We start from the raw sequence: 14,876 nt of genomic DNA, 5'->3' as shown, positions 1-14,876 counted from the left end.
GACCAAGCTGGCGCCTTCTGCCAATGAGGACTAATACTGCAGCGTGGGCAGAAGCCGAAGGTTGCTCCTGGATCTGCAGGGTTTTTATTCTTTCTAGAGAAAAATCTTGAAGGTTTCCTCACAGGCTGAGCCCCGTTTACCACGCCCAGGCGCCAGGTCTATCTCCGCTGCTGCGGGGTGCAGTCCTGCTCTTGTCTCCCAGCTGCCTTCCCTGTTTGGTTTAAATATGTTCAGGGCGGCTTTGTGAATGTTTTCTCAGAGGTTTTATCCCAATAAGATGATGACACGTACTTAGAAAGCCTGAAGATAATACCTAGAAATTCAGCCATATGGAAAATATACAGTCCAGGTGTATTCTGTGAAGCTTTTGCCCTGGATGAGTGAACTTGCAAGCTTGAATGCTGTGGGGTTTAATCTTAGCCTAGATTTGAAGCCTGTGCCTGCAGCCCCGCTTTCCTGCGTACCACCACATCCTTACCCAGCACCTGGATGCACCTTTCTGTGTTTGGCACGTGATGTGTGCCTCATCCTAAGGCAGAAAGAAGAAATGTGACCCGTTTTCCTCCATTCTTCAAATGTCTCTGATGCTACAGGGGGAGGGAAGGGGCGGTCTGCAGCTGTGGGACCGAGTAACGCAGCAGCTCCCTCAGTAAGGAGTGACGGCGCGTGGCCCCAGCCTTTTGACCAGGAAGGATGATGATGCTGTCCCGAAGGGCTTGTGCAAGGGGAGAGCTTCTGGCTTATTTACTTCTTTGGCCCTCATCAATAAAATCCCCGAAGAAAACCGTAGCTGAGCGAAGAGCTTCAGGCCAGCCACGGAGGGGATCATTAGAAACTCTCAGAGAAGAGTCTGGAAGAGGTTTGGCCTTGGGTCCTATCCCCCCCCCCGCCCCGACAATGGTGCAGAAACGGCTCATTAACCTCGCTTTGCTCAGTGCTGATGTGGAGGGGGGTAATTTCCATCTGTGCTGAGCCACAGGTGGGAAATAAACCATGCAAATGTGCTAAATAATGTTTAATGGGATGCCAGGGCTTGGAATTTATTCTCCTCTTTGGACTGTGCCAGTCAAGGGCTTCGCTTAAACCGTGAAGTTTAAGGTAGCTGAATGCGAGCGCCGTAACCGAAGCCAAACGTGCGCACAAACCGCTTCCTCGCCCTGCGGGCGTAAGGGTTTTTATGGCTCGGATGTGGAAAGTCCTGCCTTCTCAAGCCAATCACTCCTGCGCCTGGAGGTGGCCGCTGCGGCTGCATCCTGCGCAAAATACAAGCCACGGAGGAGAAGCGCTTCCAACCCAAAGGCACAGCGCGTAACGCGTACTTCAGCGCCACAGCACAAGCCCAGGGTGCGAACGCCGGAGCATGTTTCCATAACCACGCTTAGGGTTTTACTTGAGGGTCGTTAAGAGAAATTACAGTCATTTAAAGGTTGCTTTGTTTTGCATCCCTTGACAAAAGAGCAGGCAGCAAACCTTCATGCTGTTCCTTCAGTTAAAGGTACAAGCAAAGGCAGTTAGGCTGTCTTAGAAGTGTTTCATCGTTCCTGGCTCATTCCTTGAACTCTTGGCATCGTAATAACGTGATATATAATAATGTGACGACCTAAGTGCTGTCCAGGTCAGCAAGAGGTGGGCAGGGGGAAGGGCTCTGCAACCAGTTACGGAGCCCGGGGTCAGGCTGGAGGCTAAGTTTGCAGTTTCTTTTCCCTGCTGCTGCCTCAATTTACTTCCTTGCTATAAGCATTTTCCTGACTCTTACTTCTGCGTTTTTTTTATCATCCTTCATTCCCTAACCACAAAACCACTCCACTCTACCTTTCCACACGGTCACAATGAAGGTATTCACAGATAAAACAGGAATATTTAGTAAAGAAGTTCCTGCTAAGACAAATTATGGATTGAAATGTTTAAGAGAACGCACAGTGAGAAAAGAGTTTGTCTTTACTGCATTTTGAAACGAAATAGTGGAATCCGAGTAGATGAAATGCCTGAGCCACTACGGTTTCCGGGTGTCAGATCTTAGCGACATCACGGGGAAACCGGTCTCGATCCGTTTTCGTTGAGAGCTTTCTACACACAGTAAACACATTTCAAGAGATGAGTATTTGTCATTGAAAACACATAGTCTACTGAGTCTCCTAATAGTATATAGCCTACTATATATCCTACTATATATCCTATGTACTGTATAGAATAGCCCAGTGTGTATTTTAATAGTGTAGGAGTAACTTACCCTGGTGACCAAATAAACCTGATGGAAGGTAACGGGGTGGAGGGTACACGGGAAGGGGGAAGCAGGAGAGGAAGGAGGGAGGGAGCATGAGGTGGTGGACACTAGAACATTCCAGAAGAGCCAGGCTTTAAACCTGCCATGCTTAAAAACTGCTAAAAAAAAAAAAAAAAAAAATCAAAGCTGTTTAAAAACACCTTTAAACCTACCAGGTTTTTTTTTGAACCTGCCCAGCCAGGCTGTCCCTTAAAGCCTCCCGGGAACACGGCACTGAGAACTTAGTCTGGGCTCCACTTCTGCATTAGAGAAGACAAACCAGCGACAGGTCCTTTAGAAGCTGCTTAAACTGTCTGAGCAGGTTTTTCCAGCTGAAGGAAAAAAGATTGTGGCTCAGAGTGACAGGAGGTCACAAGGATTCAGGGCTGAAAGCACAAATACTCAGAGAAGCCTTGTTAAATACATAAATGTACAGAACAAGTGATAAAACGTCACTTCTCACGTTGATTTTTTTAAAAAAATCTTTTTTCCTGCAGCAGTCCTGGCTTTCTGGGTGCGGATTCTGCAAGTAATGTGATGGGATAAGCGGGGAGGACAGACGTCCACCTCAAAGCACAGTGGCTACACTTGCCCTCCTTTGAAGCACTGAGGCTTCCTCTTGCCAAAGTACCTTGAGTTTAGGGCTTGGCATTAAGGTTAAGCCAAGACCCTGTGAAAACCACCAGATCAGAGGAGGCGGCTTGTACGTCTTGGGCACTCTGCTCCAGGCACCCCTTCCCGCGCACACGGCCAGCTCCAGAAGCTCCCCGTCTCCAGGTGCAGCACATGCTGCTATTCTTCACACTATAGTTAAGACAATTTCTGAGGTGGCTCAAAAAAAAAAAAGCAGGATTATTTTAGCAACGTTAATGGAATTCCCCCATGAAACAAGCCCATCTTCTTATAACTTGGCAGAGAGTTGACCCACAGATCTTTGATGTCTACCAAGCACCCAAAAGCCACTGTTAACACCAGGATTAACACTCAAGTTTTCTGTATTCAGGCCTCTGCTTGCTTTGTTGGCTGTTGGCACTACTAGGCTTCCCTCCAAAACTGGGATTTTGCTTCACCTGTGCAGCCTTCAGCAACAAGGTTTAAGGGACCTTTCCAGAGAACGAGAAACATTGTATTTGTGTATAAGTTTTATTTTGAAAACAGAGCCCAGCGCATCACATTGACATGCGAGAGGAAAAGACTACGCAAAATGCAGAATAAAATAAAGTAAAAAAAGAGGCACTAACTCTTTTTCTTCTTAGTCTGGGACCAGTCTCTGGGTGTACAACATGGAAGAATGCCTTATGAAATTAGGGAGTGAACAGGCTTCCGTTCTAGGTTTAACATTTTTTCTTTTTAAACATAAACCAGAACCTAGCAGCAAAATTCAGCCTTGGAGAGCTGCAGCCTCCGCCCAGCTTGTCCTCGGTTTACGCACTAAGAGCAGGCCAGAACTGCGCTGGAATCGGGATTATAACTTTTTTTTTTTTAAAACAAATAAAAAATTACCACAGTAGGGAATGAATAACCTATTCCCAACCCTCATTAGATGGGGAAGTGGGAGTTTGCTTCATTACTTCAAGTCTCCTTTCCAATTCCAGCTTACCTTCCATCCACATCTCCCCAGTTTCTCCTTCAGCCTCTGCTGTTTGCACCTACCTCTTTTTTGGGTGGATTTTGTCAGGCAGAAATCTATCATTCATACCCAGTTTGCTCTCTAGCCAATTAACTTTTTATTTCTGAAATCAGAGAGGGTGTCTGTGATCAGCACCTCCCTTCAACTCCACAGCCTGGGTATCTCCCTGCTGTGGCCTCCTCATCAAAAGTCTCACGCCGATGAACGCTGCTGCTGAACTGCTGAATGCAACACCCTGGTTCCTCACCCCTCCAAGGCCCCCATGCTGCGGTTGTTTCAGCTCTCTTCTCTCCTAGCCTCATTTGTTACTACTGCTGCGCAGGAAGATGCTTATCCGATTCACTAACCTAGCCTGGTGGGGAAGCACTTTAGCAGCATCCTTCCCAGCACTAACATGCAGAACAAAGACGACTGTTTGTTATTAGCCTAAAATTCCTGGTTGAGCATAAAAACCAAATCACAGGGGTTTGCAGGCGGCCAGTCTGGCTATTTTCCCTTTTTGGTCTTTGCGGCGCTGTTGGTCTTGGCTTTCTTCTTCGCCGACCCCTTGGTCTCTGGCTCCTTGCGCTTGGCTGACGTGATGGAGCCCGTCACCTTGAAGAAGTCGTCCAGCCGGCCCTGCGTGCTGCCCTGCCGGCTTTTGCTCAGCTTCTTGACACCGTTGCGTATCCGCTCTTCGTTGAACTGCTTCTCCCCGCACATGAACTCGACGAGCTCTTCTTCATTCGGCTCCGTCCACTTCAGCTCAACAGCATCAGGGTTGACCACATCAGGCTCTAGGAAGAGCTTCTGGGCCTCTTTGTGCAACCAGTTTTCCGGCAGAGGGAACTTCTTGGTGTCTATCTGCTGAACAATCTTCTCGATGGTTTTGTGCTCCTTGATGAGCTCAACGGCACGCTTGGGCCCAATGCCACGGATGCTCTCGCAGTAGTCACAGCCCAGGAGGATACACAGATCCACAAACTGTTCCCAGGTCAGGCCTAGATCCTGTAGAATACGGTTCAGGTGAAACTCCTGGATGGGTAGCTTCTTCGTCTCACTGGCAGTAAGATGTCGCATCAGTACAGGACTGCCAAAGGTCAGGCAATCCATATCTTCTGTGGCAGCGGCATAGACCTTCCCAGCCTTCACCAAGATAGCGCAGCTGGCTTCGGCCTCCCCTGGTGCCTCCACATAGGGGATACCCATCAGCCTTAGTAACTTCTTGCACTCGTCGGTGTGCTGCTGGGTCACCTTGACCAGCCTCTTGCTGTACTTCTCAATGTTACTCTCCTCTCCAGCCTCCTGAGCCTCCTGCAGGTGTTTCTCAGCCTCAGCCCGGCGCTCAGTCCGCTTTGCCAGCTCCCCCGATTTCAGCTGCGGGGGCTTGCCATCAAAGACGTAAACCGGCTTGATGCCGTTCTCCACCATGCGAATGGTCCGGTAGAACATGCCCATCAGGTGGCTCGTGGTCTCGCCCTCCTCATTCTGAAGCACTTCAGCTCCCTGCCGCACGGCAATCAGGAACTGGTAGATACTCATGGAGGCATCTATAGCGACCTTCCGGCCAAAGTAAGACTTGATGTCATTCTCCCGGATGGCGCCAGGAGCCACGTCAGCAATAAGCTTGGCCAGGCCATGGATTCCCATCCTGGGGAACAGAAAAGGGGATGTTGGGATCAGCCTCTGTGCACACACAGTGCTGGTGGGAGCTGAGGGTTAACAGCTGTGCTGTGGGACTGGTGTTTCACCTCAGCAGGGGGACCAAAGGGAGGTGGCTGCCTCCCCTGCAAGCTGTCACCCCACAGGCTGCAGCCTCTGCTGGCTGATAGTACCCTGCTTCTAGCATCAGCCTCCATCAGTCCACCACTGTCTCCCTCCCTACTATCCTCCTGGCTTCAGCCTCCCCTGGCCAGCCATTAACCCCTCTGCCCGCTTTCTCCTTCCCTCAGTGCGCCATTCCCTGTGCCCAATCCATTATCTTGCTCTTCCCACCTCGGCCTCTCCCAGCCCACCGTTATCCTGTTCTTCTAATCACAGCCTCCCCCAACCTCACCATTACCTCTCCCCTTTCTGCTGTGGCTTGTCCCGGCCTGAAGGTACCCATGCCGGCCCGCCTCAGCCTCCCCAGCTGCCATTATCCCCCCCCAGGCCCTCCTCAGCCTCCCCAGCTGCCATTATCCCCCCCCAGGCCCTCCTCAGCCTCCCCAGCTGCCATTATCCCCCCCCAGGCCCTCCTCAGCCTCCCCAGCTGCCATTATCCCCCCCCAGGCCCTCCTCAGCCTCCCCAGCTGCCATTATCCCCCCCCAGGCCCTCCTCAGCCTCCCCAGCTGCCATTATCCCCCCCCAGGCCCTCCTCAGCCTCCCCAGCTGCCATTATCCCCCCCCAGGCCCTCCTCAGCCTCCTTCAGCCGCCATCATCCCCCCGCCCCAAAGCCCTCCTCAGCCTCCCCAGCTGCCATTATCCCCCCCCAGGCCCTCCTCAGCCTCCTTCAGCCGCCATCATCCCCCCGCCCCAAAGCCCTCCTCAGCCTCCCCCAGCCGCCATCATCCACCCCCCAGACCCTCCTCAGCCGCCATTAACACCCCTCCAGGCCCTCCTCAGCCTCCCCAGCCACCATTATCCCCCCCCAGGCCCTCCTCAGCCTCCCCAGCCACCATTATCCGCCCTCCAGGCCCTCCTCAGCCTCCCGAGCCACCATTATCCGCCCTCCAGGCCCTCCTCAGCCTCCCCAGCTGCTACTATCCCCCCGCCCCCAAGCCCTCCTCAGCCTCCCCCAGCCGCCATCATCGCCCCCAAGCCCTCCTCAGCCTCCCCCAGCCGCCATCATCCACCCCCCAGACCCTCCTCAGCCGCCATTAACACCCCTCCAGGCCCTCCTCAGCCTCCCCAGCCACCACTATCCGCCCCCCAGACCCTCCTCAGCCGCCATTAACACCCCTCCAGGCCCTCCTCAGCCTCCCCAGCCGCCATCATCCACCCCCCAGACCCTCCTCAGCCGCCATTAACACCCCTCCAGGCCCTCCTCAGCCTCCCCAACCGCCATTATGCCCCCCAGGCCCTCCTCAGCCGCCATTGTTCCCCCCCACCCAGGCTCTCCTCAGCCTCCCCAGCCGCCATTACCCCCCTGAGGCCGCCCCTCGAGCCCCCCCAGCCGCCATTACCCCGCGGCTCCGTCCCGCCACCGCTCCCGCGCTCCAGCCGCAGTGCCCGCCGGGAGCCGGCGGAGCCAATAGCGAGCGGCTCCCACTAGCCCCGCCCACCCATCCCGGCATACCCCGCTCCAGGTCTCCATTCCGCTTCCGGGAAGCGGCGGGAGCCGAGGGCGACGTGTCGGAGCGAGAACCGGGAGACATGGTGAGGAGCTGGGGGCTGGGAGCGGGGGCCGGTCCTGGCCCACCCCCGCGCCGCGGTGGTGCCGCTCACCTTCGCCGTGTCCCCACAGGAGCTGGAGGCGATGAGCAGATACACTAGCCCGGTGAATCCGGCCGTCTTCCCGCACCTCACGGTGGTGCTGCTGGCCATCGGCATGTTCTTCACCGCCTGGTTCTTCGTGTATCCCCCGGGATGGAGCGGGGGGATACGGGAGCGGGAGGGGGGGAAGCAGGGGAGTGCAGGGCCTTCACCTTCCTCTGCCTCCGTTACCGCCTTGACCCCCGGGCCGCAGCTACGAGGTGACTTCTACCAAGTACACGCGGGATATCTACAAGGAGCTGTTGATCTCGCTGGTGGCCTCGCTTTTCATGGGTTTCGGCGTCCTCTTCCTGCTGCTGTGGGTCGGTATCTATGTCTGAGGCCAGGACGGAGGAGCACCGGTACCGCCGTGTGAATCCCCCGTGGCTGTAAGCTCTGCGGGGTCATATCGCGACAGCGTGGCTGGGTGGGGGGGTCCTGAAAGCCACCTTTCTTCAGGGGCAAGGTTAGGATGCACAAAAGGCTGTGCTCTCATCCAGCAGCAGCCTTTAGGCTCCAGTGTTGCAGCTATGCAGAGCTGCAAAGCAGCCGATGAGTAACAGCGGGAGAGTGAGTTGTAGAATTGTAGAATAGAATCACAGAATCATTATGGTTGGAAAAGATCTCTGGGATCATCAAATCCAACCACCAACCCAACACCCCCAGGACTCCTAAACCATGTCCCCAAGTGCCATGTCTGCACGGTGTTTGAACCCCCCCGGGGACGGTGACTCCCCCACCTCTCTGGGCAGCCTGTGCCAGGGCCTGACCGCTCTGGCAGGGAAGGCATTTTCCCTCACATCCAACCTAAACCTCCCCTGACGCAGCCTGAGGCCGTTTCCTCTCGTCCTGTCACTGGTGACTTGGGAGCAGAGACCGACCCCCCCCTCACTCCAGCCCCTCTCAGGCAGCTGCAGAGAGCGAGAAGGGCTCCCCTCAGCCCCCTCTTCTCCAGGCTAAACCCCCCCAGCCGCCCCCCAGCACACTTGTGCTCCAGACCCTGCCCCAGCCCCTCAAGGCCCTTCTTGTCCCGAGGGGCCCAAACCTGAGCCCAGCATTCGAGGTGGGGCCTCACCGGGGCCGAGCACAGGGGCCCCATCCCTGCCCGGCTCCTGCTGGCCACACAGGCGGTCGAGTGCTTCTGTGCCCACCTGTTACCAGTGGGCAGAACTGGCGCGCCTCCCCATTTGAGGCAGTAGGGAATTGCCTGTGCTGGGTATTGTCCTTTGCTCTGTGTCTTTAGTAGCAGCAGAGTCAGGCCCTGGTGCTGCCCTGGGGAATGATTTCTGACCGATCTCCCTCATCTCTCATTTGGTTCTAGGTGGGAAGCCCTGCAGAAGCTCTTTTTATATTTCTTTTATATTTCAACAACAAAGCCCATGTCAGGCATGGACTGTGCTCCTGGCGAGTGACTTCTGCCAGCCCCACAAACCAAACCTGAATAAAACTGGCTCTGTGATGTACCTGTCTTTGGACTCATGGTTTCTCTTTTAGATACCTTTTTTTGTTTTTCACCTGGCTTTTCCAAACCACTTTCATATTGGCACAAGATCCACGTGCCTTGGGATGGGCCCTGTGTTTATCATAGATTTCCACAGCTGTGTATGCTCAGAAGCGTTTTGGGGTCACTGTATACCCTAGTGCAGCTAGACCCTAGGAGACAAGTGCTTCCTGCTTCTTCCTAAGCCTTTTATGTCCCTCGACCTTCGTGTTCCCTCACCCCCTGGAAGGCTGTGCCCGTTCTCATCCCGAGCCAGCAGCTTTGTGCCTCCGCAGCACTCACGGCCCCTGGCAAAGCGGAGAGGGGCAGGCACCGCTCCAAGGCGGTTCACTTACCATCGGCAGCGCGTGCTGGGGACCTCCTGTGTTAGACATGGAGCCGATGGAAGCACACGGTCCTGCTCCTCGGCCGGGCTCCATGCTCCTGAGGCGCGTGGGCGGTGGCTGGGCGGCTGTCCCGTCTGGCCTGGGTGAAACGGTGCTTGCAGGGCAGCCTCTGGCCGGGGTTCCCAGGTGATGTGGTGGTGTGGCTCCCCCCACGCAAAGCAAGGCAACCGCTGGTCTGGTGGGTGCCACAGCGGGTGACGCAAGCTGGGTGTGTGGGGAGTGAGGTTTTGGGAGGAATGCTTGAGAAGTACAGGACAGAATAATCTTGTAACTGGATGTGCCCTTCGGTTAAGTAGTGAATTTACTGCCTTGCCTATAAGAGAGCTCACTTATGGCAGGCATAACTATATTTTTATAGGTAGCTTTGAGTTTGTAGCCCAGCTTTTGAAGCGATCGGAATTCAGAATCAGAAATTCAATGGGTTACTTACAGATTTAAAGCCCTACTTTCCTGTTTGGGACGGAAGCTTTCCCTCTGGGGTGCTCTCAGATGCCTCAGGGTCTGGCCCTGACCTCTTGAGGCGGGAGCAACGAGAGCTCTTTTTCATACCTGTCTGAGCGCACGCTGTGCAGCACCGAGCAGCCGCAGGCTGGGGCTGTTCTGACCCTGACTGGACCCTGCGTGGGCATGGCTGGAAACTCCCGCTGATTAATGACACGGAGCTTCCTCTGTCTTGTGGGAGGCAGTTTTATAGCTACTGAACTGAAAGCCTGTTATTTCAGAGCAAGGGAGGAATGCGCCAGGAGCCGTCCTTGGATACAAAGCAGTATTTATATATTTATTTATACGGGCATATTTACCTCCAGCATAAAACAAAGTCTAAATAAGCCAAACAAACAAACAAAAAAAAAAGAGTGGGGAATCTGGACACTCAGAACTCAAATTCAGCAAAATATAAATATAAATCAGAAAGAAAGGAGGGAAACCACGCTTGTTCCCCACAAATAAAAACCGATAATCAATAATACCTGCTAAGAATGCAACTCTACAAACTTGCTGGCAATATACAGTGATTAAAGCTGTGACAGCAACATTTAAACCAAACAAATTAGTGCTTTTTTTTTTTTGTTTTGTTTTTTTTCTTAATTCTTGCAGTGGTGGCATAGTCTCTATTTACAGGCTTTAAGCTCTACCAGTAGGACAGAACATTTGTGAATTTGCTTTTGAAACAAACTCCGAAACAGCCAACCTTTGGCAAGTGGCCTCGTTTCCACGCTTGTCTTCCTTCCTTCCTTCCAAGAATGTCTAGAGAGATGAAGCGTCTAGTTTCCAGCAGAAAGGGCAGGTTTTTCCCCAAGCTGTACGGCTGGAGACGTCGGCTCAGAGCTCCCTCCGTCTCATGCAGGGAACGGCCTGATTGTTAACTCTCTTGTTACTGATTGGGGATGGGGAACACGCCTTCGGTTAGGGCAGAGACACCTCGGGGTGGGGGGGGGAGTCTATGCAAAAAACCCAGCTGTTTCCACAGGCTAAGAAGCAATCCCGTGACCCTTTCATAATTACAAAACCCTTTTGGGCTCATTTCTGCCTTGTTGTGCAGCGGCTGGTGGAACTGGCGGACGTTTTTCTCATTTACTTTAAGACAAAAGATACTATTGTGATAGAAGACGCTAAAACCTGTGTTCTGAATCCCTCTGCTCTTGCTACCAGCGATCGCCGTCAGCCCGGCGCTGCGCTGCTGCGGAACAGCTGTACGCGGGTAGAGCCGGCCTTTGCGCTTTAGATGTTGCCTCCTCTCAGTTCTTAACCTACCTGGCCACCGTTCCTGAGGCACGCAGCATTTAACACACATGTGGGGAAACCACTGTTCCCTCGTGCAGTCCTGTTAGCAGAAAAAGGCACTGGAGATGTTCCCGTTGCCCTTAGGCACTTGGTTTGCCAGGGGCCCTCATAAACCCCATGGCGAAGCATTACAGGGACACCCGAGACTCCATCTCCTCTTGGGCCACCGCCGCTAGCGCATTTCTAGTGATTGATTGATTCCTCCCCTCCCGGGGTGGCTTCCCCCGCAGCGGGGTGAGATGTACTCACGGGTCTTGGCTGACTTCAGCCAGGACCACGGGCGAGGGGGTGGATTGGTGGTGGTGATTGCAGGCAGTGCTTTCAGCTCCGGCTCTCGCAACACCGCCCGTTCCCTCTTCAGGGGCTAAACGAGCCCACAGGCATTTAGCCCAGCTCGACAATACATGGGGAAAATCAGCAGGTCTGAGAAGGCCACCTCTCAGCCGAGCAGACACCCCGCGAGCGTGTGACAACACTCACCTGAATAAGGACATGCCAGACTCGGCCACTGATTGCCAAGAGGAGGAAAAAAGCTGCCAAGAAAGTAACTTCCCCAGTTAAGGCCAAGCAAAAAAAGCTCAGGGCAGGCAGAAGGAAGAGCGCTGAGCAGCCTCTCCACACAGCTACATCGGAGGGTTTCCTTCCCAGTTGCAGGGAGAAACAGAGACTCCTGCTGAGCACGGAGCTGGTCTGCATGCGCGTAGGGCCTCCCGAGCCTTGGGACCTCTCGCTTTCCCCCTGAGCTCCCCAGAGTCAGGGTGTCCCCTAGCTTCGCTCCTGCTCGGCCGCCCGGGGTTCCCTGCTCAGCCGCTGGGTCCTGCCTGCCCAGGCTTCAGTGCGTTTCAGTAACTGGAGGGCATCACCAGCGCAGAGTTAAGCGTTTGCTGCCTGTAGGCATACAGTGAGAATGCAGGCCTGACCTTGAAACCACCCTGCAAATAAAGAGCCAGGTCCTTTGGCAGCAAAGATGCCAATTCCTAGTGCTGTCGCAAGGAATCGCAGGGCTGTGGCTGCTTTGCCGGGACGAGCTCCGAAAGACGTGCCAAGATGGGTGATGGGAGATAAAACTGCTCCCCAGAACGGGGAAGAAAGGCCACGTAGGGTCCCACGAGATGTATGCAGGAACCATCTCCATTTGGATTTAAAAAAAAAACAACCAAACCCATCTTTGCAGCTTGTTTGTCCGGAGCAGCAAAGCCAGCCACACACTCCTCCGTGCCGGTAACAACGCGGCCTGCAGCTGGGAGTGCTGCACCTCTCCACTGAAAGCAATAAAATGCAGCAGCCAGAGCCTGATGCGATTTCCCAAACCGGTTTGGTTTGAGTTGCCTATATCCAGTGCCGGGGGCTGCAAGGGGCAAGGTGTGCTCTTCTCTGAAGCCCCCTTTAGCGTGTACTTCAGGACTGGCGAGCGGCTTTTCCCCCTCACCACCCTTCCCCAGCTACGGCTGATGTTTCCTTATAAAAATGCATCTCCGACATAAGAACCTGGTGGGGGCTCAGCCTCCAGGAATGCAGATATCTCCTTTTTTTGAGCAAGAGGTGCTGGAGCAGGACGGGGAGGAGGACGCGCGCGCTGGTCAGTCACTCTGATGTGTCCCAGCACTGCTGTAGCCATCAAGCTTTTAACGTGGAGCTTAGCAGTGGCCCCCTTTGGTTTCCTATGCGAGACACACGTAGCTCAACAGGGACAGAATTAAGAGACCCATTTTTATACGGCTTAAAAAAAAAAATAAATCAGTAGTTTAGCAAGTTAAGAACTTGTAACAGTAAAATACCCAAAATACACGCAACATAACTGCTTTCTGAGAACAGTGACAGCAAGGGCCCACAGTTGCTGCCATCCCCCGCTTTGTGGGAGAGGATCGGCCTCTTCAGTGCCCGGCAGGGATCCGTTGGCCGGGGAGCGCAGTGAAGCCACATCACACGTCCCCAGCGACCCGGCCTTGCTCTGCAGGGCGCACCGGGCTTTGCCAGTGGTCTCTCTTCTGCACATCTGGGCAGAGGTGGCTGCGTTGACTGGAGAGCGGGCCAGGCCGCTCCACACACGGGTGCGAGAGGCCGCACGCTGCTGCCAAATGAAAAGAAAACCAAAAAAAAAAACCACCCAAAACGGGTCCCATGACGCTTAATGCAGGTGACTCACGGTAATTGTTCTCCCGTGGGTTGATGGCAAGCGTCCCCACATGTGGTTTGGCCTGGGCACAGCCTCAGCAGCATCTTTAGTGGGGTTCTTGAGTTTATCTATCCAGACCTGGATACGGTGAAAGTTAGAGTACAGTGAGGAGAGGGACAGACAGGGCTAACGTCGAAGCCGCACCTTCTCATTGTCCACAGGGGACAGTCCGTTTGCGGGTCCTGGGGTCTCCGAGGGTCTGTGGAGCAGGGGATGGTGCTGGGCCAACTAGAAGGAACAGCAACTCCAGTGTACGACTTCCAGTACGTCCAGGCACAGCCTTCCTTTCCAGGCCAAAACTCCAGCGTTTTGCTCACGGAAAGGGCTCCAGTGTTGAGCAATTCCAGTGTTGTGAAGAACTGATGTGGCACATCTGGGACCACTGGGCCAGTACAGGATGGAGCTCCCATCCGCGCTCTGGGATGTGGCAGACCCGTCCACATTCAGTCCAGTGTAATGCTTCCAAATCCAGTGTTGCAAGGGGAGGGAGAAGCGACGGAGGACACAAAGCGTCCCCATAAGGGAAGGGGAGAGACGTTCGGGGCGGCGTGGGATGGTGGGAGTCGGTGCGAGGTGAGCCCAGGAGATGCCACAGGGCTGGTTGTGTTTCTGTGGCTTCGGTCCTATGTTCTGCGTGTGCTGTGCTTCAGTGCCTGCGTCACCAGCCACGACCAAACCAGCTCCACGCCCCACGTGGGAGCCTGGGGTAAGGTGGGGCTGGGGGCTAGGGGAGGAGGGTGTACAGGAGTCTCCCCAGTGTCACCAGTCCCCCTCCTCTCTCCAACCAGAGGGCACTGGTGCTGCCAGGACTCACTCACAGAGCCAGTAAAACTGAAAATAATAGTCAGTGAAAAGGTGTCCCATCTGCTCGGGAGCAGTGCTGCAGTTGGCTTGGCCCTGTGGGAGAGCGAGAAAAAGAGCTTACAGGCAGGGGTAGGATGCATGCTCCGAGGGGGAAATTGTGCATGAATTATGTGCTGGGCAGAGAAAAATCGTACCCCCACTACCCGTGTAACTGTGGAAGGCAACAGCCACGATGCAGAGGGCTGTGGAAGGCTCTCAGCGCAATGTGGCTGCTAAACCTGCCATGGTCCCATTGCTCTCCTTCTGCCCAGCCCCGGACAAGAGGAAAGACAAAGCAGCTGCTGGTACTCACAGGCTGTGCTACTCTGAAGTGGTAGGTGAACTCCCGGAAAGACATCATCACCAGAGGCCAACGGTGCGTTGTATCCTGAGGAAGAAAACAGAATAGCTAGGATGAGATCGGGGCTGAGCACCAGGGGATGTTCTCCCAGGCCAGACCGGCAAGGGAACACACGACCCTGCGCTCTCACGTGGAGGAGCAACCTCTCCAAGGTCGGCAAGAGAGCTGGACTGAGCGGGGCAAGGAGGCACTCGAGGGTAAGAAGGGTCTGATGCAGGCTCCACGAATGCAGACCTGCAAACCCCCCCTGTAGGGATTTCATTAGGACGTGTTAGGGCAGCTTACAGCCTGGTCTCTTCCCCACAGTCCCGGGGCGACCGCAGAGGGGTCGGGTGGGATGATTTCGTGTGAGTGACCACATGTATCAGGTTTACAGACACCTCCCTGTCGGGGCTGCAGGGATGTCTGAGGGTCACTGACATTAGCTAGTGCAGAGTGTGGCTGTGTTTGAGCATGAATTCCCCCCAGCACTCCTGCGCTGCCCTAGCCAGGCTGCTGTA

General features: G+C 54.4%; 3 protein-coding genes across 8 annotated transcripts in view; 1 reads left to right on the top strand and 2 right to left on the bottom strand.

Moving 5' to 3' along the window:
* Positions 1–3,387: 3,387 nt before the first annotated feature.
* On the bottom strand, positions 3,388–7,118 carry FEN1 (flap structure-specific endonuclease 1). Its single transcript, XM_075095160.1, has 2 exons — positions 7,039–7,118; positions 3,388–5,523 (listed from the first exon to the last, which is right to left on the bottom strand). Exon 2 carries the CDS (start codon positions 5,520–5,522, stop codon positions 4,380–4,382), a length of 1,143 nt encoding a protein of 380 aa, XP_074951261.1. The 5' UTR covers position 5,523; positions 7,039–7,118; the 3' UTR covers positions 3,388–4,379.
* A 29-nt stretch (positions 7,119–7,147) lies between these two features.
* TMEM258 (transmembrane protein 258) lies at positions 7,148–8,795 on the top strand. Its single transcript, XM_075095223.1, has 4 exons — positions 7,148–7,231; positions 7,320–7,429; positions 7,542–7,716; positions 8,649–8,795. The coding sequence occupies exons 1-3, from the start codon at positions 7,229–7,231 to the stop codon at positions 7,666–7,668; spliced, it is 240 nt and encodes a 79-aa protein (XP_074951324.1). The 5' UTR covers positions 7,148–7,228; the 3' UTR covers positions 7,669–7,716; positions 8,649–8,795.
* A 1,171-nt stretch (positions 8,796–9,966) lies between these two features.
* The window catches only part of MYRF (myelin regulatory factor), a 74,451-nt gene continuing 69,541 nt past the window's right edge, over positions 9,967–14,876 (bottom strand). For all 6 annotated transcript variants that reach the window (XM_075095067.1, XM_075095071.1, XM_075095066.1 and 3 more), the window contains 2 exons: positions 14,329–14,403; positions 9,967–14,069 (listed from right to left, as the gene is read on the bottom strand). In XM_075095067.1, coding sequence (XP_074951168.1) covers positions 13,983–14,069; positions 14,329–14,403 — 162 coding nt within the window. In that variant the 3' untranslated portion in view covers positions 9,967–13,982. The remainder of the gene's footprint in view (positions 14,070–14,328; positions 14,404–14,876) is intronic.

This window comes from Phalacrocorax aristotelis, chromosome 5, assembly GCF_949628215.1.
Source record: "Phalacrocorax aristotelis chromosome 5, bGulAri2.1, whole genome shotgun sequence".
NCBI lineage: Eukaryota > Metazoa > Chordata > Aves > Suliformes > Phalacrocoracidae > Phalacrocorax > Phalacrocorax aristotelis.
Note: the sequence above shows the minus strand (reverse complement) of the source record. Positions and strands in the feature narration are given on the sequence as shown.

What these genes read in the sequence shown, in the direction of transcription:
- FEN1 (XM_075095160.1), bottom strand. Translation starts at nt 5,522, where the DNA reads ATGGGAATCCATGGCCTGGCCAAGCTTATTGCTGACGTGGCTCCTGGC.
- TMEM258 (XM_075095223.1), top strand. An exon ending in TTCACCGCCTGGTTCTTCGT is followed by an intron (nt 7,430 to 7,541) that starts GTATCCCCCGGG and finishes CCCGGGCCGCAG; the next exon opens with CTACGAGGTGACTTCTACCA.